We start from the raw sequence: 23,113 nt of genomic DNA on the forward strand, positions 1-23,113 counted from the left end.
TAGGAGGCCTTGGCGAGACCCTTGCCTGCAGTCGCAGTCCGGAGAGGCAGAGAAATTTAGAGCGCCATAATTCAGTGAAAATAAAAGTAACCAACTTAAAACTTTACAGGATTTTAGGGTGTTATGCTTCCTCTCCAACCACACATGAGGTTTTACTGTAGTCTTTTGGAAACTGAAGATAAAAACGTTTAATATCTGATCTTTGAAACACTGTAGATCAGCAGAGAAACGTGAGAACGCAGAACTCCACAGGTCGGTAGAATGTGACGTGCCCTTTCCAACGAGCCCTGGAGATACAGACCTTTCTATTGTAACAATAGAAAAACCTTTTTTAGTGCTATATAGAACCCTATACAACACAATCTCCATCAATCTGAAAAACCCTTTCATGATGCAAAGAACCCTTTAATCATGCAAAGGATTCGTTCATCGTTCATGAATATTTTCTAGCTGTTCTAGATTAAACACAGACATTTGAAGCTTGTAAAAGACATTATCACATATCTGATATTGTGTGCATCAGTGTTACAGTGACTCTTTCAGTAAAGAGTCCTGCATAGAGCTGCCGCACTATGCACTACTGCACTGTTTTACATTCCTAACAACTAACTGGAACACTGCTTAGACTATGACTCATATTCACAGTCAGTGACGTATCCAGAAGGTGTTTTTTCTCATAAAATTGGTCCCAAAGAATGACTGGTTGATTCATATCCTAATTATGTTGGTAGTTAATCTAACATGTAAGGTCTTCAGTTCAGCTCGTGAAGTCCTAACCAATGGGAGAGCAGCTCATCTACCTAGATACAACAGAGAGAACAATCCTGATTAGGTCATTTTCAATCTGCTGTTTTAAGATTTCAACCCTTTTGTTTCTGAAACTTATCAATAAAATAAGAGTATTACTACAATTCTTGCTTAAATACAAGCTGGCTATTCTAAAATTCTGAAATAAAAAACTAAATTATTATTATTATTTTAAGTGTCAGGGGTCACTGCAGTGCAAAAGAAATAATGGTGAGTGAAAACATCTCAAATATATTCAGTTTATCTCATATTTCTCATTAAGAGATTGATGTAAGTATATTATAAGATAATTTAACTTTTTAATTGTTTTAAGTAATTGTATCTTATTACAGTGGTTTATTCTATTGGCAGATCTTTTTTCATGTTTGAGAAATAATGCAGACAACAAGTAAAAAATGTCTAGATAATGAGAAATATTAGAAATTTTGATACATACATTTAAGATGTTTTCACTTTCTAAGATGTTTTGCAGTGTAGGCCTTTTCTGCCAGTGGAATAAGACAAAACCTTAACATCTCATAATGAGAAATACTAGAAAGATTATCCAGATTTAAGACGACTGAACTTGCCAAGATAGCATTTTTCATGTGTAGAAGGCCCTGAGGGACCTGTACTATAGCCAAACAAAAAATAATAACTCTCCACTTTTTAATGAATGAATACTGCTGAATATCTCTATTATATTCCCTCCTCTCCTGGACTCAGCTTGAGGAAAATGTGGATGAAAACAGATTCATACATTTCTGCGACTCTGCGTTGGCTTCCAGTGGAATAAACGTGTGTGGATGGTGGATTGTTTTTAAGTATCAGAAGATTCAGCCCTCCAGAAATTCATGGTCCTGTGATGTGAGATTCTCTCAGGATGTGGCTGAAGTCTGTCGTCCTACTGTTCTCTGAGATTCAGCTCACAGTTCTAACTCACCCACACAAGCGCACGCGGATTACATTCAGCCCGTCTGCGCCGGCCAAGCAGAGCACAGGCCTGATTTAAGGCCCACTAGGGTTCACAAATATACATATACTGTATATACATATACTATATATATACATATAGTGTATACAGTCATAACTTCGAGTGCCCCTGCTCAAATTACATATTAATAAATAAGTAACTTATCCTCTACAGAGAACACACTGTTTAATACACAATTACTGTTTATTTACTGAATTTAACATAAAAAGATGTGTCATATATCACTGTTGTCGGAAGAAAACCTCATATCTCCAAAATGGTAACTTTACAGGAGAAGGAAAAATACTTTATTTTTAGTGTAAGTCAATGGAACTAGATTTTTTTTCAAGTCATTTTTGGCTGTTTCTTTTGGTCTGTTTATCATGAAATTTACACACAATGTAAAGAACAACAGGCATTTTCAAATTATGTCAAAAACTGAAAATCGACAAAAATGGAGAAACAAGCTTTTCTTCCAAAAGCAGCGATATATATATATATATATATATTATATATATATATATATATATACACCCATACATATATACTTATGTATATATATATACCTATGGATTCACCCATGCCCAGTGTTGGCTGCAGTCAAAAACATCACAACTCAACTTTGTTTGTAAACATCTGACAAAGCTAGATGGCCTTCGTGTGAACATTTCATAACGACAGAAATGGTCCAAACCTATTTGGATTAAAATCACACTGTATTAAAAAGCCTATAACCACAAAAAACTAAATTTTCCCTCATGTTTCATATAGCATTAACTTCTAAAAATCCCAGGCTTATTACATACTAAGGCTTATTATTCAGTTACTACAGGGACTCCAGTGCAAACTGGCTGAGTTATTCTTAGGTTATAGAAGTGTGTAATAACACTTTGGGTCCTGACCATTTAAGAGGTTAAAAAACACTGTTAAAATTTTTAAATGTACGGTTCACTAATCAGTCCATACAGTCCATATATGGAAACTAAGCTGCAAAACTGTCCAGTTTTGAATTCATTGTTTTTGTGATGTCACAAAACACCTACACATTTACACATATCTGCGTGTTCTGACTGCAGCCCATTGAATTCATGCAGGGTGTTTTAGCCAGGACTGAGGCACAATGCAGGACAGCCAATCAGAACAGAGCTCATATTTAAATATTGGTCTTAAATGTACACAGCCTGTTTAATTCTTTTAAAGGATAAGGGATAGGAAAGGTTGGAAAATGGTCAGTAGAAATGGATTATGGCTGTTTGTGGTACATAAAAGCCCACAGCTGAAAGTGGGCCTAATGATATACAAGAAATATGAGGGACACGGGCCCTTTAACTTTCAGTAAACATTAAGAGAGTTAAGAATGTTATCATTTCAGTGATGAAACGCTAGTTTGCAGGGAGGGCGGGTTTGTGCTGGGGTGGTGCAGCGAGCTGTGTGCATTTATAACCTGGGTAAGCCTGGTTGACTCACAGACTCAGGTCCTATTAAGAGCTTGGCCTCAGTGTGCTCTCGCACCGAGGAGACAAACAAAGTCTCCAGTCACTTCAGAGCCAGGCTAATCTCCTTCACACTCGCTCTCCTTTACTCTCTTACACTCCATCTCTACTCCCTCTCTCTCTTTCTTACTGTTCTCCTACCATTTCCTCCTCCCTCTCTCTCTCCTGCGTGCCTTTCTTTAACCCGCTGTGCTCTGGATTTGTTCATCTCTTCTTAAACTCTCCTTTAAAGGCTCTTTATATAACATGATCCTCATGTTTCATATCAAAATGCTTCATTATCTTCATCACTACTTTGCAAAACTGCTGCAGCAACTTCAGCCGCTGTAAACTCTCTGCACGCCATTTCACATGTGTCTCCGATGTGGACTGAATGAAGAATGAAGGGTTTCTGGCATGATGATCAGTGCTTAGTGATTTCCTAAGTGTCCATTGGTCAGTTTCACACAGAATGTAGATGGACAGATGGAGGCAGATGACGTGTATCTCAGCCCCTCTTCATAGGCTCATAACTCAAGATGGAATGGAAAGGGCGACTCTACAGATTCAGGGAATGACTACACTGTATTACTGCAAAGATGGAGAAGCACATATAAAAACATCAAATTTGACATGTGGGCAAGTGTGTTGACCTCAGAGGGTTAAAGAAATACTCCAGCATTTTTAAATGAAATGCTATCTGCTGCATCTGTAACGTACAGTTGATTACCACCGACACAAATTTCAACACTTTTTTCCTGAAAAAATAACAGAAACTTGCCGACCCTAAACAAACTGCTAATAGAAGCCAATAGACCTCTGAAGATGTGCGTTGTTCTGTAGTTGGAGTCATGACCATAGCAGAAACTCTAAGCTGGTTTTCTCTGTGGGAAAATGAACACCGTTTTTGTTCATTACTGCTGTGATGAACTGAAATGTTCCAATGCTTTGACCTCCTGTGTACAGTTCTCCCCTGAGTGTCACTGAATCCTCTGAATTCAATTAGGAGATGAAATACAAATATGCTCCAAACAAGCTAACAATCCTGTGAACTAAAATAGCCTTGCATGAAAGCAAGTCTACTATTAAAGGGGAATTCCACCAATTTTCCAAAGATTTTACATAATTCAGTGTGTGAGATGTAAACAGAGTAATTCAGAGTGGTTTGGGGTGAAATGGTTCTGATGTCTTTACAGTGGTGGTGATAGGAACCAGTGGTCGCCATGACTATAACAATAATATAGACATTTTATTTACGATCCAAAACCACCAGTGAACCTACACGAGTCTTCTGAGTTTATATGGAATGTTGATGATGGAAAATAGTGGAAAATCTGAAAAAAATGTTTTCTTTGGGGACTATTTTGCCTCACAGCACCCTGCATATTATGTATCCCTCCACCATGAATGGAGTTTGAGGCCAAAATCTTCTCCAAACTGTCATAAAGCAGTCAATTCATAACCATTTCAGTAGTAACTTTCTGTGAGGGAGCTTTTAGGTGGACGTCTGGTTCCTATCACCACCACTATGAACAGTTCTGACTTAAGTTTCTCATAAACAGAACGTTTCACACCAAACCACTCTGAATGACTCCGTTTATATCTTAACCATTTTTTATAAAGAAATTTTGAACAAAAAGTGGTGGAAAAAGGCTTTTTCCACACAGAATCTCATTTTTACAGATTAAAAAAATGCAGGTCAAGTTTTGTACACATGCAGTTTAGATGTGTGTCCCTTTTTAAATCAAGCACCAACAACTAAAACACAACACTGTTGTTTGTAGGTTTTGTTATTTGTATAAGAAAAGATTTACACAATATAATATAACCATATTTCTCCTCTGCTGAGACGAGTTCCTCTCTCTCCATCAAGCACTGATAATGTGGAACCACACAGAGCCAAACGCTTAAACACATAAAAAAAAGGTTTTTCAAGGGTTCTTTCGCCAAGAAAATGGTTCTATATAGAACCATGAACACTCAAAGAAACCTCTGCATTGTTAAATTGTTCTTTGCATCGTGAAAGTTCTATATAGCACCTTATTCAAAATGGTTCTATAGCACCGAATAGGGTTCTTCTATTATTACAAGCTTGACATCATAACAACAGAAGAACCCTTTTTGGTTTTATATAGATCCATATACAGCACATTCCCCATCAACCTGAGGAACCATTTCACAATGCAAAGAACCATTTAAGCATGCAAAGCGTTCTTCGTTTGTTCATGGTTCTATAGAACCATTGTCTTTACTAAAGAACCCTTAAAGAACCATCATTTTTAGAGTGAATAGTGGCTATTATGACGATAAAATCAGTTTTGTTATTGATCAGTTTCAACATTTAATGACCTGCAAAACATACTTGATTTGCAGTTAACTAACCAAAACAATTAGCAATATCATCTATAATTCAATAAAAGGAATAGAAATATAAAATAATAAATAAATAAACAATCATACTAATAACCTGCACTACAGAAGGGGATGCAGTTATTTTACATTCTCACTGATATAAACAAATGCTGCACCTGTTTTACGTTCCATTTAAAGACACATTACACTGTGCTTTTGTGTTATACTACTGACTCCGCCCACAAAACAAACAAAATAAAACACAGCTAGTGTCAAACACTGCAATAATACCGCGATTAAATTTGATATCTCAGGAAAATAATCACACGACACACATCAATCTACCAACTTAAAAACACTAAGGTGTTTATTTCACATTTAATTTTCTCCAGTGGTTGTAATTCTAGCCCTACAAAGTTTGGTCAGTAGGGGGAGCAGTGCACTCACCGCTCCAGCTCAAACTCCGCCTACAAGCACAGCCATTGGTTCATGAGCTGTCCTTTTATTCCATCACAAAACATCTGCATGAATTAGGGCGTACTTCATGTAAATGATATGTAAATGAGGTGCTGGTAGGCTGGCGCTTGATTTCACGCACCAAAGCTGACTGCATTCAGATCTCCGCTTGTTCCCAAGTCATATGACAGTTTAATGAATCAGACAGAGATTAGTTTGTATGCATTAAAGTACACAACTTTGATGAATAAGGGCTTATAAAAGTTTTATAGACGTCCAGTGTCCTGTTTTTACTAACAGCCTCATCAGCAGGTGTTTCTGTACTTCAGTACATCAGAGTACACAACTTACACGGCGATGTAATCAGAGAGGGATAAGCGGGTGGGTAGACGCAGGGGGCGTAATTAAAGGGTATGGCAGCCGTCCTCAGACTGTGGGTCACGACGTTAATGCATGAACGGATTAATCCGTGTGAGTAAGTGAATGAATGTGCATGCGATGAAAGGGAATCAATGAATGACTGGAGGATTGTCTGCCTGCTCACTTGACTGAAAGGAGAGATGGATGAATGGATAATTTCATTCTTCACAACAACACTGAGCCTTCCTGGTTACAACTATGATTGCGTACATGCAGACTTTTCCATTCCAACAGTACAGAGGCTGTTCGTGGTCAGTTTGTGTTAGCCATCCCTACTTCTACATCAGAGTTGCTCTTGTCTGGATAATATGTGTTGGTGGACCACTCAGTACTTAACTACCTGCAAAGTGAACTAATGAGGTAGGTGTCTGTCTAATAAAGTGGACAGTCAGTGGAAGCACAAGATAGGTGTTTCTAATAAAGTGGCCACTTAGTGGAAGCATAAGGTAGGTGTTTCTATTAAGGTGACCAGGTTGTGGAAGCACAAGGTAGGTGTGTTAATAAAGTGGCCAGTTTGTAGAACCACGAGGTGGGTGTTTCTAATAAAGTGGCCAGTGAATAGAAACATAAGGTGGGTGTTTCTAATAAAGTGGCCAGCTTGTGGAAGCACAAGCTAGATGTTTCTAATGAAGTGGTCAGTTAGAGGAAGCACAAGGTAGGTGTTTTAATAAAGTGGCCAGTTAGTGGAAGCACAAGGTAGATGTTTTAATAAAGTGGCCAGTTTGTGGAAGCACAAGGTAGGTGTTTCTAATAAAGTGGCCAGTTTGTAGAAGCACAAGGTAAGTGTTTTAATAAAGTGGCCAGTTTGTGGAAGCACAAGGTGGGTGTTTCTAATAAAGAGGCCAGTTTGTAGAAGCACAAGGTAGGTGTTTCTACTAAAGTGGCCAGTTAGTGGAAGCACAAGGTAGGTATTTCTAATAAAGTGGCCAGTTTGTGGAAGCACAAGGTGGGTGTTTCTAATAAAGTGTCCAGCGAGTGGTAGCACACAGTGGGTGTTTCTAATAAAGTGGCCAGTGAGTAGAAGCACAAGGTAGGTGTTTCTAATAAAGTGGGCAGTTGGTAGAAGCACAAGATGGGTGTTTCTAATAAAGAGGCCAGTTTGTAGAAGCACAAGATGGGTGTTTCTAATAAAGTGGCCAGTGAGTGAAAGCACAAGGTAGATGTTTCTAATAAAGTGGCCAGTTTGTAGAAGCACAAGATGGGTGTTTCTAATAAAGTGGCCAGTTGGTGGAAGCCCAAAGTACTATTTCAATACACAGCATCTACGACAGAAACACAGAATATCTGCCGTTATATCCCTAATTCTGTGCTGCTATCAGATCACCTGAACGCTAAATAAGCAGTGCCTATATTTGACTATATGACACACTGTATTAGATACTCTTTGTATATATTCAGTCATTTTGCTATGTTCAGATTTGTGGAGTAATACTGAAGCTCGTGGTGCTGTCTGAGTGTGTGTGAGTCTGCAGTGTTTAACTGATATGTATTTTGTTTCCGTCGCTGTGCTCTTCGCTGTGAGAGCCTACTTGAAACGAATTCAGATGAGTGGCGGTATGTGCCAGATTTCTCTCTCAAATGATATAAAGAGCACTATGACAGCATTCAGCGAGCATAAACCCTGCCATCAATCACGTCCCGCTGTCTTACATCATTAAGGTAAGCTAAGGTCAATTTCAGTGTGCTTTGCCGAGGCACACAGTCTTCAGTGATGTATGCCACATAACGTGCATATAGACAGAAACGTCCATTTGAAGACTTATCCTGAATGAGGAGTAACATGTTTCAGTAAAATAAGTATGTAGGGCTGCACAATATGGACCAAATACTTAGGTTATATCACAATACCTACATTTAGAGTCGGTTATTCATTCAGCCTAATGAGAAACTGTAGAACAGACTCAGTTTATATCACAATACCTACATTTAGAGTCGGTTATTCGTTCAGCCTAATGAGAAACTGTAGAACCGACTCAGTTCATATCACAATACCTACATTTAGAGTCAGTTATTCATTCAGCCTAATGAGAAACTGTAGAACAGACTCAGTTTATATCACAATACTTACATTTAGAGTCGGTTATTCATTCAGCCTAATGAGAAACTGTAGAACAGACTAAGTTTATATAACTATACCTCCTTCTAATATGTTGGCTCCGCCCCTAAAAGCTTGTCCAACCTCACGACAGTAGCTATGAAAGAACGTATATGTGGGCGGAGCCTGGATTGGGGAACTGATATGCATGTAGAAATGTACAGAAATCCATAGAATGGATCCATTTATTTAGGTGTTTCATCCTTTTGTTTGAACTGCTTTAGACGATAAATGCTTTTTGGAAAAACAGCCTCTCAGGGAAGCAGACAGCGCACAGGAGCGAGCTATTCATTACAGACAGGTTCATATGAAAGCAGTATTGCATGAAAGGTTTGGATCCCATCTGCAATGACTAATGGCTGAATTAAGCTCCCTCCAATAAACAAGAAATCATAAAGGGCACTCTCCATTTTAGGATTCATAGAAAGACCTACTGTAGACTAAACTTCATTACATAACCACTCGCAAATGAAAACCACATGCTCATTTATGTAAAACTGCAGTAAAGCGTAAATCAGAACAATCACGATGAAGTAGCTGATTTGAGCTGTGAGCCTCAAGCAGGCAAGATCACGTCAGACTCCTGCGGCCTCGGCAACCAGCTTTAATCTCGGGGCCATAGAAAACAGAAATAAATGAATTCATCATCTGGACTGCGTCTTTCCACAAGCCGATTCTCTGATGAACCGGTTTCACCCTCAGCTTCTTCAATCTGAAGTCGTGTGCAGTTATTTGTAGACAGTGTTCTTTATGGTAGATAGGATTCATTACACACTTCACTCGCTCACTTGCTCTCTCTCTCTCTCTCTCTCTCGACCATACATATGTCGCCACAATCAGGACTCGTACTCGTGGACCCGTGGTCCATTTTTGAGATTTCTTTTACAGAGAGGAGCATGTAGAAGACTCCCAGAATGCCATGCGCCTCTCCGCAGCCTGTATTTAGTTCAACTTAATGGTTCAAATGCTGTTGTAATATGTCTTACACTTTGGCTCTGTTTAATCGTGTCCTTTTCAGACATTAGTCTGCTGGTGGTGTTTTACCATCTTCATGCTATGTGCGGCTGATGGTGACCTCAAAATCAATGGTAGTTAACTGAACGGTTAATTTAACTAACATGTCGCTGTTGTCGTGAGAAAATCTTGTATCTCCAAATTAATAACTTTACAGGAAAAGGATAAAATATACTTTACTTTCAATGTAAGTCAATGGAACCAGAATTGTTTCCATGTCATTTTGGGTCATTTTGTTTGGTCCATTCATCATGAAATTTACATACAATGTAAAGGGTAACAAGTATTTTCAAATAATGTCAAAAACTGAAAAACGTGGAAAAATGGAGATACAACTTTTCTCCTGACAACAACGATATATAACTGGCTACCTGGTGTCTGAGATACCAGTAATTACAAAATCCAGGACCAGAAACTGGATTCAAGGCTCAGATTTTGCTCTAATTTATAATGTTCATATGATCCACACAGTCATTCTGACAGACTGCAATACACTACAGGTAGTGTAGGGGGTGATATGGCTTCTATTGTTTCATTTAAAAAGTGCTCTATAATGTTCATATGATCCACACAGTCATTCTGACAGACTGCAATACACTACAGGTAGTGTAGGGGGTGATATGGCTTCTATTGTTTCATTTAAAAAGTGCTCTATAATGTTCATATGATCCACACAGTCATTCTGACAGACTGTAATACACTACAGGAAGTGTAGGGGGCGATATTGCTTCTATTGTTTCGTTTAAAAAGCGCTCTATAATGTTCATATGATCCACACAGTCACTCTGACAGACTGTAATACACTACAGAAATTGTAGGGGGCGATATGGCTTCTACTGTTTCATTTAAAAAGTGCTCTATAATGTTCATATGATCCACACAGTCATTCTGACAGACTGTAATACATTGCAGGAAGTGTAGGTGGTGATATGGCTTCTATTGTTTCATTTAAAAAGTGCTCTATAATGTTCATATGATCCACACAGTCATTCTGACAGACTGTAATACACTACAGGAAGTGTAGGGGGCGATATGGCTTCTATTGTTTCGTTTAAAAAGTGCTCTATAATGTTCATATGATCCACACAGTCACTCTGACAGACTGTAATACACTACAGAAATTGTAGGGGGCGATATGACTTCTTTTGTTTTAGTTACAAAGCGCTCTATAATGTTCATATGATTTGTTAAAATAAGTAAGTTTGTGTTTGAGAGTTATCACTTTTGTTTTACTACACTGTTTCAATGTATTTATTACATAGTGTGTTACACAGCTATATTTATGTTTATATGACTTTTTCTGTTTGTTTTGATGTAATAAAAACAGCAAGAATGTAAAGGCATCTTTTTTACTTCTGCAAAATAAGACTCTGCATGCAACATCATCAACCAAATCATAATAAAATATCCTCTCTTATACACTAATGTGGTTTGGTTTGAAAGTGTAGAATCTATTTTCAGTGAATCTTAAAAAATTATATTAAAAACTACATCAAGTTTTTTTCATTGCTGGTGGTAACTGTGACTTCCAAAAACTAAAACATGCTCCTGAGTCTCTAAGTTAAGAGCCCTATCTGTCCAGAGCGCACTGCTTTTTAATATATATACTTTTTATTTTAATTTCTCCTCTACTTTTCAGGAAGCGGTGCATCATCATCTGCGGAGAGGCAGAATTCCCTTTCTCGCTCATGAAGGCCATTCTGTTCTTCATTGTCCTCCTGGAGCAACACATTGACTCATTCCGGCTCTAAATAGAGCAGTCACACGGAGACTCATACTCCTAAGGCATGACATAATAATAATGTGTGTGAATATGAACCAGGCCTATGAATATGAACACATATTTTCAACAAGGCACATAAAGGGCGCTTCATTTGGCTCACAGAATGAAGAGGCCTCGTTCATCAGTATCTTCCTAAGTTTGTTCCTAAATGCGTTCTTGAAAAAGATCCTGAGAAAAAGTCTGCGTCAGATTCATGACGTGTTCTTAAAGCGCAGAACTGTTCTCACCTTTGTGCTCTTGAGTGTGTGTAGATTCTGTTCTTGAGAACAAATCCCACAAAAGAAAACATTGGTAAATCAGAGTCTTTGTGAAAACTGCGGTTTTAAGAAGAAATTTCTTCTTAGGAACGGTTGGTGAACCCAGTGTTCCTCAGTGGTTCTCGGGTTGGACGTGCGGTTCTAGGAAAGACCTTTAACTGGTATAGAAGCTACTTATCTGGAAGTACTTAAATTTTAAAATGGAGGGATCCTTATAAGGCTCTGCTTTAAAGGGAAACTGCAATGATTTTTCCAAAATTTCTAAATAATTAAACAGACAGAGTCATTCAGAGTGGTTTGGTATGAAACGCTACATTGTAGAGAAACTTACCAAGTCAGAATTGTTCACAGTGGTGGTGATAGGAACCAGACGTCCACCTCTAAAAGCTCCCTCAAAGAAAGTTATTACATGAAATGGTTATGGATTCCCTGCCTGATGACTGAGACACTGTTTTATGATAGTTTTGAGAAGATTTTGACCTTAAACCCATCATCGTGGAGGAATACATAATATGCAGGGCGTTGTGAGGTTAAAATAGTCCCTGAAGAAAACTTATTATTTCAGATTTTCCCACTATTTTCCATCATCAACATTCCATATAAACTCAGAAGACTCGTGTAGGTTCACTGGTGGTTTTGATAGTAAATAAAATGTCTATATTAGTGTTGTAGTCATGGCGACCCCTGGTTCCTATCACCACCACTGTAAAGACATCTGAACCATTTCACACCAAACCACTCTGAATCACTCTGTTTATATCTCACACACTGCATTATGGGGAGAATTCAGAAAATAATGAAGATGTTGTTCCATCCAGGAGACCAGTTTGATGAAACAGAGCACGTTCTGGTCCTGAGAAGCAAATGCGGGTCTCATTATGGTCACAGCATCGTGTCATTCCTGTTTCACAGCAGATACGCACACGATCACACATCGGAGAGCACAGATAAATTCTGCTGCATGCAGTGAGGTGTGAATAAGCAGTGCTGGCTGCAGGGAGGCTGGTGAATGAGTGCTGTTGCATTGAGATCATTCAGAACCTATAAAGGTTGTAGCAGAGCTAGTGTACCTCCTCAATGCTCCCAGAGCACAACCGAGCTTCTCAAATCAGTGCCATGAGCACAGGGAGAGCAAAGCCCCCCCGCTGAGAGTCAATCTACACTTAGATAGATGAACTGAGATGGTTGGATGGACAAAGGAAAGTGAAGAGATTCATGCTTGTATGAGAATATCATGAGAATACTAGGTTGGAAGCACCATGTCATTTGTCTTATATTGTGATTCTGTTATTATGCACCCAGAATTGACAAAGAAGCTGGTTGAAAGGACTGTAGAAGGTGTGGAGATCATTGTTTGTCTAAGATACCAGTTCAGAAATCAAGATGTGTTTTGGCTTCTGCTGTTTTCCATCTATTCTAGTATTATTTTCCTTGACTAATGCAGTGACTGTACACGGTGGGCGACGTTACACGGTGGGTGTGCATGTTGTCATCATCAGCATCATGGATGGCAGCACTGACAGCTGACTCCTTTGTTTTGTGTTGAAATCATAAAACAGAAAAAGAAATGACTGTTATGGCATAAATCACTATAACAATGGTGCAAAAAAACAGTTGGAGCCATATCGCCCCCTACACTTCTTATAGTTCATTACAGAATGACTGTGTGGATCATATGAACATTATAGAGGCTTTTTAAGTGAAACAATAGAAGCCATATCGCCCCCTACACTTTCTGCAATGCATTACAGTCTGTCAGAATGACTGTGTGGATCATATGAACATTATAGAGCACTTTTTAAATGAAACAATAGAAGCCATATCGCCCCCTACACTTCCTGCAATGCATTACAGTCTGTCAGAATGACTGTGTGGATCATATGAACATTATAGAGCACTTTTAAAATGAAACAGTAGAAGCCATATCACAGAAAAGCCAGTTACAAATGAATGGAAACAGTAAAACATGAAGCATAAACCATATAAAGATGGAAAAAAATCTGAGGGGTAAAAAAAGAGAAGTCATCTATGTCACACGAGGTCTTGCTATCTTCCATGCCATTAAAGCAATGTCCGCCGGGCTTGAGCTGAGCCAGTGGAAGCCTGTGTTTGCTTCCCTCAGCCTGCGGGATTAACTCAAAGCCCCACCGACATACGATCAGCCAGGAAGTCACTCACTCACTATAAGCCACCATAATGGACCGAAATCTACAATACAAATGCTTATTGTGTGAGCGAAGCTGCTCCCTGTTGCAAATTCTGCTTGGTTGAAAGGTTAGATTCTGGTGATCACCCAACACTTTAGCTTTACCTAATATAGACTGATGGACAGAAGACTGATGGATCTGTGCCGAGCTCAAAAAGCTTCATAACGCAGAAATCAATACATTCAGTAATAGAATGGGTGTTTAAAGGCAACAGTGAAGCCCAAACCTGCTGTTAAAAGAGGGGATTCCACAGATTAGTTGGTTTGTCTACTCTAGAGAAATTCGCCAAGCAAAGAGGAAAAATAATACCCAAAGAAAACAGATTTTTACAGATTTTTATCTCTATTTTAGCATTATCAGTGTTACATTAAAAAAAGGCATGTGGATTTGATTCATGGCTTGGCTATTTTGTCTTGTAACAAACATTTTAATAAAAAATTGAATACATTTCTCTAGAATTTACCATTGTTTCTTCAAAATACTCCACATATTATGAAATTCTAGCAGATTTCCACCTTAACCCTTTATATCATAGGCGTACTACTGTTATTAATCTTAAAATATTATACTTAAGATTAAATATGAAGTAAAAAAAATATATAAAGACTGATTAGTCAGTATTTTCTACAAATAATTCAATCACTTTGGGCCCACAATGCAAAAAATGGTCTCGTGTCAAGTAAAATGATCTTGAATCTCGTTAATATATCTAATGTTTCCCATTTTGAGATGGTTGTGCACTTATTATAAGATTATTTCGCTTATTTCTAGACATGATTTACTTGTTTTAGGTCATTTTATTGAGTAAAATGATCTCACTATACTGGCAGATAATTTAGCTGGTTTCAGGCACGTTTCTTACAACAAGCATAATCATCATGCCAGTACAAATGTCTAGTAATAAGGTAAATAATCTTAAATTAAGCTTACAACAATCTCAACAGGAGAAATATTAGATTTATTGACTATATTTAAGATAATTTTACTTGACAAGACACCATTTTTTGCTGTACATGTAGGGGCTCTGAGGAATCCAGCCTTTTTTATTTTTTGTATGCTTGTCTTCTGCAGGGATTAAATGGAACAGGTGGTCTGGAGCTTTTACGATGCTGGGAATCTGGGAATCATCGTTCAGGGGTGATCGAGTGCAAAGACATAAAGAAAGGCTTCCCTACCTTCCTATCATAGTAGAGTGCTGCTGGACAGCAGCCTCCAGGAGGCGTTCCAGGATGGTCCATTCCCCCATGGCTGGACACAGGAGGCATCCACCAAGAACCTGTTACTGACTTGAGGGACCCGTGAGGTTCTCCTCGTCTCCCTGGAGGTAGGGCAGCAGCAGTGGGAGGGAGAGAAAGAGGAAGAGAGGCTGCCTCTACTGCAAGTTCTTCAGGAAGGTCCACGTTCCCATGTTCTTCATGTTCACCCTCAGCCTGGCTGTTTCTTCAGAATCTTCAGCCTGGCCGGTTCCTCAGAATCGTCAGCCTGGCCGGTTCTTCGGAATCTTCAGCCTGGCCGGTTCTTCTATCCTGATGAAAGCACGAGAAAGAGGGGAACGTGGAGGGAACAGGACCCTGTCTCGTGCTGCCTTGTCCCGGGATGCCCCCCCACGTGATTTTCCTCGAGCGCTTCACCTAGGCGACCGTAGCCTGACCTTGCCCTCGTTCGTTTGGCCCTTCCGTCCAGCTGTCCCCTCAAACACTGACCCCCGGCACCCTCCCTTTCTCTCCACGCGCGTCCTCCTCTCTTCTTTATCTGTTATAATCCACCAGGCACGTTCACCAGGCAGCACCAGCAGAGCACAGTCAGCCGCGCGCGGGACTCGGCCAGCACGCTGTCAATTATGCATCGTACACACATCTGCACGATTCCTCCCTCTCTCTCTCTCTCTCTCTCTCTCACCCTGAGCCACACTTCTCCTCCTCCTCGTCCGTCTTCACACGTCTCTGTCCAGCCCTGGCAACCGGAGAGCCGCAGCTTTACCCCCCGCCTTCTTTCTTCCCCTCCATCATCCTTTTTTGTTCGCTGTTTTCCCCTTTCCTCTTCTTTTTCCCCTCCGGGTGTCCTCTCTCTCTCTCCCTCTCTCACTCTCACTCTCACTCTGCCTCCTTCCTTCTGACCCCGCTGTCACTACGAGCCTCTCTCTCTCTCTCACACTCTGCCCCTCCTTCTCTCCTCCACTCCGCTCGCGCTTTCTGTCACTGTGGCTTTACTCTCCCTCGTTCCCCTCTCTCTCTCTCTCTCTCTCTCTCTCTCTCCCTCTCTCTCTCTCTCTCTCTCTCTCTCTCCCTCTCCCCCCCTTTCTGTCTCTCTCTCTCTCTCTCTCTCTCTCTCTCTCTCTCTCCCTCTCTCTCCCTCCCTCTCCGTCCCTTTCTCTCTCTCTCTCTCTCTCTCTCTCTCTCTCTCCTTCTCTGGTAAAACCGTGCTTGAATTGTTCATAGGAGAAGCTCCTAATCTCACATTCTCTATCTCCCTCCTTTTGTCTCTCCTCTTCCTTTCTTTCTCTTCTTTCTGCTTTCTCTCTCTCTCTCTCTCTCTCTCTCTCTTTCTCTCTCATCCGTCAATCTCTCCTTTCTCTTTCTTCCTCTTCTCTCTTTCTCTCTCTCTGTCTCCCTCGCTCTCTTTCTTTCTCTTTCTCACTCTCTATCTTTATCTCCCCCTCTCTCCCTCTTTCTCCCCACTCTTTCACTCCCACTCTCTCCCTCTTTCTTCCCGCTTTCTCTCTCTTTCTCTGCTTTCTCACCTCCAAAGTTCAGTCTTAGAAGCTGGTTGATCAGTTTCTGAAGTAATCAAACACATTCAGTGATGTTGAGGTCTGGACTCTGGGGTGGTCAGTCCATTGTTCAGCTTCTTTGTTTGATGTGTCCGTCTCCTTTTCTCAGTGAGGTTCTTCTTGACAGCTACACATCCTTTCAGACCCATAGCGCTGAGTCGTCTTCTCACAGTGGAAGGATGGACAGAAACACCTGTGGATGTTTTCAGATCTGGGTGGAGCTAAACTGCTTTCAGTTGACAGTGTGAATATATGCAAATAATTTGTTTTTTTGTGACATCACAAAAATAATGAATCCAAAACAGGCTGTTTTTGTGGTTCATGCTTTGAAGCTTGTTTACAAATTACATTAAACTCTTTAATTGCAAAAAGGTACAAAATTTTTGCTTTTCTGTCATGTGAGCCTTTCAAGTGCTGTTTATCAGATAGAGGCAGTTTTGGTGTCTACCAGGTTTTCCAGGTGGTTGTTAGGAGTCACATTTTCTCTGTAGCTTTTAATCAGTTTTTGAACTCCAGTTTTTTAAAACTTCACTTATTGTCCTTTGACTTTCTCCTTCTTTATACAAGTGGATTATCCTATCGGGAAGTGCAGGGAACAACACGGAGCACAAATTAACACACGTTTTATGTTGTTATAGAAGGTGAGGCAGCGTGAGCATTACCACATTTCCTAGCCGCAGCCTCCCACCAAAATTCACAGCGACTGGTCAGCAAGAGATCTGAGCTAAAGAGTGTTTTCAGGGCATGTAAGTCATTTTTTTTCAGCACAGGTTTTTTTTCGGTTACTGAGCTGTTTGTGTAAAATCACAAAATCCAACCTTATATTACTTTATTCATCATCTTGTTTCCTACAGCGCAGCACCGTTTAGAAGCAGCTGACAAGCTCACAGCAAGTGCAGCTGGGCTTCAGTCCAGCCTCCGCACTGCGGGGTTAGTTCTTACACAGCGTTGCAGCTCAGACACCTTCAGTACACAAAGACTGATAAAGTACATTCAGTCTTTTTGTTCCAGTTTACACAGATTTTAAAAAGAAAAACAGAAACATCTGAAAACAGAGATTTTCTACTGCTTTATTTGTATCTTTCAGATGTCAGTATTCTGGTTTTAAATAAGTATATTAATGAAATTGACATTATCAGTTGGTAAAGCTGTAGTTATTCAGAAACAATGTTCATATTTTACTGATGCTTTAATTTACTGTCCATAAAATAAATCTGTCATTGTTCGTCACACAGTCTCAGGTCAGTGTTCATCTATAATCTGATGTGTGTGTGTATCAGGTGATCTGTCTGTCTGTCTTATAGATAATAATATATAATGCAGTTCGATTGGAAATTTGTTTCTTACAACAAATTATACTGAATTAACTTTGTTTGCACTGATTCATCAGACGTTTCTAGCAGGGTCTGTTACGGTTAACCCACCCCTACACTCTCAGAAATAAAGGTACTAAACTGTCACTGGGGCCCCTCTTGTCACTGGGGTGGAACCCTCAAGGGTTCATCTCAGTACCTTTAGTCAGGGAAAATAACTGTACCATAATCCACTGAAATGATATTTTCTAAGCTGTACTGACTCCACACACCCCGTCTCGCCTCCAGGACTTTTATTTTACTGTTCTGTTTTAAATCATTCGGTTATGAAAAAGTACAAATACGAATTTTCACCTGGAAAAACTTATTTAAGGTTCACAATTGGACCATAAAGGGGAACTACACCAATTTTTCAAAACCCCTGTATAATTAAACAGTTAAGAGTCATTCAGAGTGGTTTGGTGTGAACGTTCAGTTCTAGATAAACTTACCGAGACAGAATTGCTCACAGTGGTGGTGATAGGAACCAGACGTTCGCCTCTAAAAGCCCCCTTACAGAAAGTTACTACATGAAAGGGTTATGAATTCACTGCCTGATGACTGAGACACTGTTTTATGATAGTTGTGTGATAAAATTATGGCCTAAAATGTATTTTAATCAATTTATTTTAATCTCTTCATGGTGGAGGGATACATAAAGGGTGTTATAAGGCAAAATAGTCCCCTCACAAGAAAACTTATTTCAGATTTTCAGATTATTTTAGATTCAGATTTTCCACTATTTTTCCATCATCAACATTCCATTTAAACTCAGAAGACTCGTGTAGGTTCACTGGTGGTTTTGGATAGTAAATAAAATGGCTATGTTAGTGTTGTAGTCATGGCGACCTCTGGTTCCCATCACCACCACTGTAAAGACATCTGAACCATTTCACACCAAACCACTCTGAATCACTCTGATTGCATCTTAAGGACTAAATTATTAAAAAAAAATTTGAAGAAAATGGTGGAATTCCCATTTAAAACTGCTGTTGTACCTTTGAGGGCACATTTACACTGTTTGTATATGAACAGTAGAAACAAAGAAACAAAGTGTTTATTTGTAGCAGAGACGTTTATGTTGCTATTACAAAAATATGATTATTCATTAATCATTTGCTTAATTATTTGTAAAATTATTGCACAGAAAGCTAAATGTGTTGGGTGCCCTGCTCTGCCCAAACTTATCTCTTCTGCAGTATCTCTTAAAAAATGAATAACTTGCTGTTTTGATGGGAAATTAAATAAATGAAGGGTCTCTGAATTTTTCATTATTTTGAGATGTGCTGATTCACCTAATGGCCAGTTTACAGCACTGCTCATTCACTGAACCCCAACAGAGCTGCACTCTGTCAATACTAGTTTATTTACAACCACATCATGAAGATGGATATCCTCTTTTATCTTTTCCACCTGTCTCTCTCTCTCTCTCTCTCTTTCTCTCTCTCTCTCTCTCTCTCTCTCTCTCTCTCTCTCTCTCTCTCTCTCTCTCGTGCATGTGTCCAGAGGATTAAGCGAGAGGAATCGCTGTTCTACACCTCCCTCCATCTCTCGGTTTATCCCCTCGCCTCTCTTCCCCCGCTCCTCTCATCCGAACACCATCCAAAGCTCTGCGTCCTCTTTCATCTCCAGTCCTGCTCTCATCTCGTATCTGCCTCTCCATCTTTTCGGTTCTGTTTTTGAGCACTGTGTGGTCCTAGAGAAGCGTGTGCTGTGTTATCACATCTCTGCTGATGGATTTGGCCGTTTGTGCCTTTTATCCCTGCCGGGACGGCTCCACTGTTATCTTCTAGACCGCAAATATGTCCGTAATTTTCCGAGCAGGGCCGCACTGGAGACAGCGCATGTGTACACAATCACCCTCCACAGGTACACAGAGCCAAACACGGACAGAGGAGCTTCGGCCTGGAAGATCCAGAGTCCAGTCCCTCCTAATGAGTGCCTTTAACTGCTTTAAGGTCACCCATTGCTGTAACAGCCTGTACAGTCCCCATAGAAAAGCACTGAACAATAGAAAGGGATGCTATGGAGCAGCTGCACATGAGCCTAAGGTCTCCATGCCCAATGCCAAGCGTGGGCTACACATTTAAAAAAGATGGTTCTTCAAGGGTTCTTTAGTAAAGGCAATGGTTCTATTTAAAACCATGAGTTCTTCATGCTTAAATGGTTTTTTGCATGGTAATTGATAGAGATTGTATTGTATACAGTGCTGTATAGCACCAAAAAGAGTTCTCCTTCACTTAAAAAGATGGTTCTTCAAAGTTTCTTTAGTAAAGGCAATAGTTTCATTTAGAACCATGAGTAGAATCACTTCATGCTTAAATAGTTCTCTGCATGGTGAAATGTTTTTTCAGATTGATGGAGAACGTGTTGTATATTGTTGTGTACAGCACCTTCTATTGTTTCAAGCTTTAAGCACGAAATAGGTCTCTCTTGGTTCTAAATAGATCCATTGCCTTTAATAAAGAACCCTTGAAGAAGTGTGTAGAGGGGTATAAAGCCCCCCAGCATTGGGCTGTGAAGCAGTGGAACTGTGTTCTCTGGAGTGATGGAGCTCCATCCAGTACCGTTTGGGATGAGTTGGACTGATCCAGAACTGACCATACAACATCAGTACCTGACCTCACTAATGCTCAATCAAATCCTCACAGCAATGTTCCAACATCTAGTGTAAAGCCTTCCTAGAAGAGTAGAGGCTGTTACTGCAGCACAAACTCACTATTAACACCTTCATTTCAGAAGAACTGTATATATACAAAACTGTGTGCCAAAGTTTGGGCCAAAACTTTCTCCATCAATCTGGAGAAACATTTCACTATGCAAAGAATCATTTAAGTATGCAAATTGTTCTTTGAGTGTTAGAGAACCTTTGTCTTTACTACTTTACTAAAGAACCCTTGAAGAACCATCTTTTTTAAGAGTGTATGAGGTGCCGAACGACCAGAGTTTTGTCAATGCATCCCTGTGAATGTAGAATTGCCATATGTAAACTCCTGGGTAAATAAAAGCCCATGGCAAAGTATTAAGCTTTTAAAGGTCTTAACAAGAAATTATTAACAACTAGATAAAGTACAGTGCTGTGAAAAAGTATTTGCTGATTTCTTCTATCTTTGCTCATTTTTCACTTTTAAGTGTTTTAGATCATCCAATCCATTTTAATTTAAAATAAAGACAACACCAGTAAACACAAAATGCAGCTTTTTATATGATCATTCAGTTTATTGAAGATAAAGATTTATTCAAAACCTATGTCACCCACGTGAAAAAGTAATTGCCCCTAAACCTAATAAGTAAGTAATAACCTAATAAGCAGTAACAGCTGCAATCAAACGTTTAACTTGCAATGAGTCTTTTACATCGCTGTGGAGGAATTCCGGCCCACTCTTCTTTATAGAATTGTTTTAATTCGGCTACACTGGAGGGTTTTTAAGGTCTTACCACAGCATCTCAATGGGGTTTAGGTCAGGACTTTGACTCGGCCACTCCAAAACCTTCAATTTGTTTCTTTTGAGCCGTTCAGAGATGGACTTGCTTGTGTGCTTCAGATCATTGTCCTGCTGCATAACCCAACTGCGCTTTAGGTCATAAACTTACAGGTGGATATTCTCCTTCAGGATTTTTTGATAAGAGAGTAGAATTCATGGTTCCATCAATTGTGACAAGTTGTCCAGGTCCTGCAGAAGCAAAGCAGCCCCAGACCATCACACTACCACCACCATGTTTCACTGTTGGTGTGATGTTCTTATGGTGGAATGTGGTGTCAGTTTTACACCAGATGTAAAGGGACCCATGGTTTCCAAAAAGTATCACCTTTGACTCATCAGTCCACAGAATATTATCCCAAAAGTCTTAGGGGTCATCTTGATGTTTTTTGGCAAATGCGAGACGAGCCTTTGTGTTCTTTTTGGTCAGTATCAGTTTGCACCTTGCAGCTCTCCCACGGATGCCATTTTTGCCCAGTGTCTTTCTCTATCATGGAATTGTGTACATTGGCCTTAACTGAGGCAAATGAGGCCTGCAGCTCTTTAGATGTTCACAGGGGTTTTTTTTGTGACCTCTTGGATGAGTGGTCTATGCATCCTTGGTGAAATTTTGGTAGGCCAGCCACTCCTGGGAAGGATCACCACTGTTCCAGGTTTTCTCCATTTGTGGATAAAGGTTCTCATTGTTGTTCAGACTCTCAGAGCCTCAGCAATGGCTTTGTAACCCTTTCCAGGCAGGTAGATTTTAGTGACTTTGTTTTGCATCTGTGTTTGAATCTCTTCAGATCGTGGCATCATGTGCTGCTTTTTGAGACCCTGCCTCCCTGCAGACGTCACACAGAACACATACAGAGAATCTACCAGTATGTATGTTTAGTGTACAGCTGGAATGCAGCCTAGTGAACAGAGCGACGTGGGGTGTAGAGAAAGCGGAACAGCCTGATGGCTGGAGATTTTGATCTATTGTTTCAGTGCATCACAGCTTTCACTAACACACTCTAAGCTGGAATTAGAGGGAGCCGAAAGGAGTCACACGGAATGCAGTTTGTGTACATTACTCATGCCTGTTCATCATCCAGTGCGACGCCAGCGCTGACCGACACCATCAGAGCCCGGAGCTAACGGCCTCCTCGTGGCCTGCTCGTTTCTTCAGACAGAATTAAGAGATGATGCTGGGTAACGTGCATTTCTTATTTCACACCCTGTCTCACGACGGTGGATCAGAAAGCTTGTAGAAAGGAGAATTATTGCTCTGCAATGTCTTCCGGGTTTCTCAAATGCTAGAGGGCGCTCTGGAGCAAGTCCAAAAAGAATGGGGTTAACATGGAGCATTTGAGCAAAATCAAAGTTTATAAATGTTTAAACATGTTTAATATAAAAGAATACATTCATTTACTGAACACTGAACAGCATAAAACATTTAAACACTGCTGTTATATAAGAGCTTTTAAACTCGAGTTATGGGAGTTTAAAACGGCGCCTCTAGTACGTTCATGACGTCAGTGAGCGCAAACAGCCAATGAGCTGCTCTGCTCGCCAACCAATCAGCACTCAGTAGCAGTAATGTTAGCGTCCTGCTGCCCAAAACCCGTTTGCTGTAGTAAAAAGGAAACATACAGGTGAGTTTTCTTTGCTTTTTTAGTGAAATACATCCTTCTACTTTCTAAAATGAAAGGAAAGTTCTGGGCGAGTGA

General features: G+C 40.0%; 1 protein-coding gene across 1 annotated transcript in view; it reads right to left on the reverse strand.

Moving 5' to 3' along the window:
* The window catches only part of LOC118797407 (gap junction delta-2 protein), a 36,738-nt gene extending 21,472 nt beyond the window's left edge, over nt 1-15,266 (reverse strand). Inside the window, exon 1 of the mRNA XM_036556749.1 lies at nt 14,991-15,266. Coding sequence (XP_036412642.1) covers nt 14,991-15,061 — 71 coding nt within the window. The 5' untranslated portion in view covers nt 15,062-15,266. The remainder of the gene's footprint in view (nt 1-14,990) is intronic.
* Nucleotides 15,267-23,113: the final 7,847 nt, after the last annotated feature.

Source organism: Colossoma macropomum, unplaced genomic scaffold, assembly GCF_904425465.1.
Source record: "Colossoma macropomum unplaced genomic scaffold, Colossoma_macropomum, whole genome shotgun sequence".
Taxonomy (NCBI): Eukaryota; Metazoa; Chordata; class Actinopteri; order Characiformes; family Serrasalmidae; genus Colossoma; species Colossoma macropomum.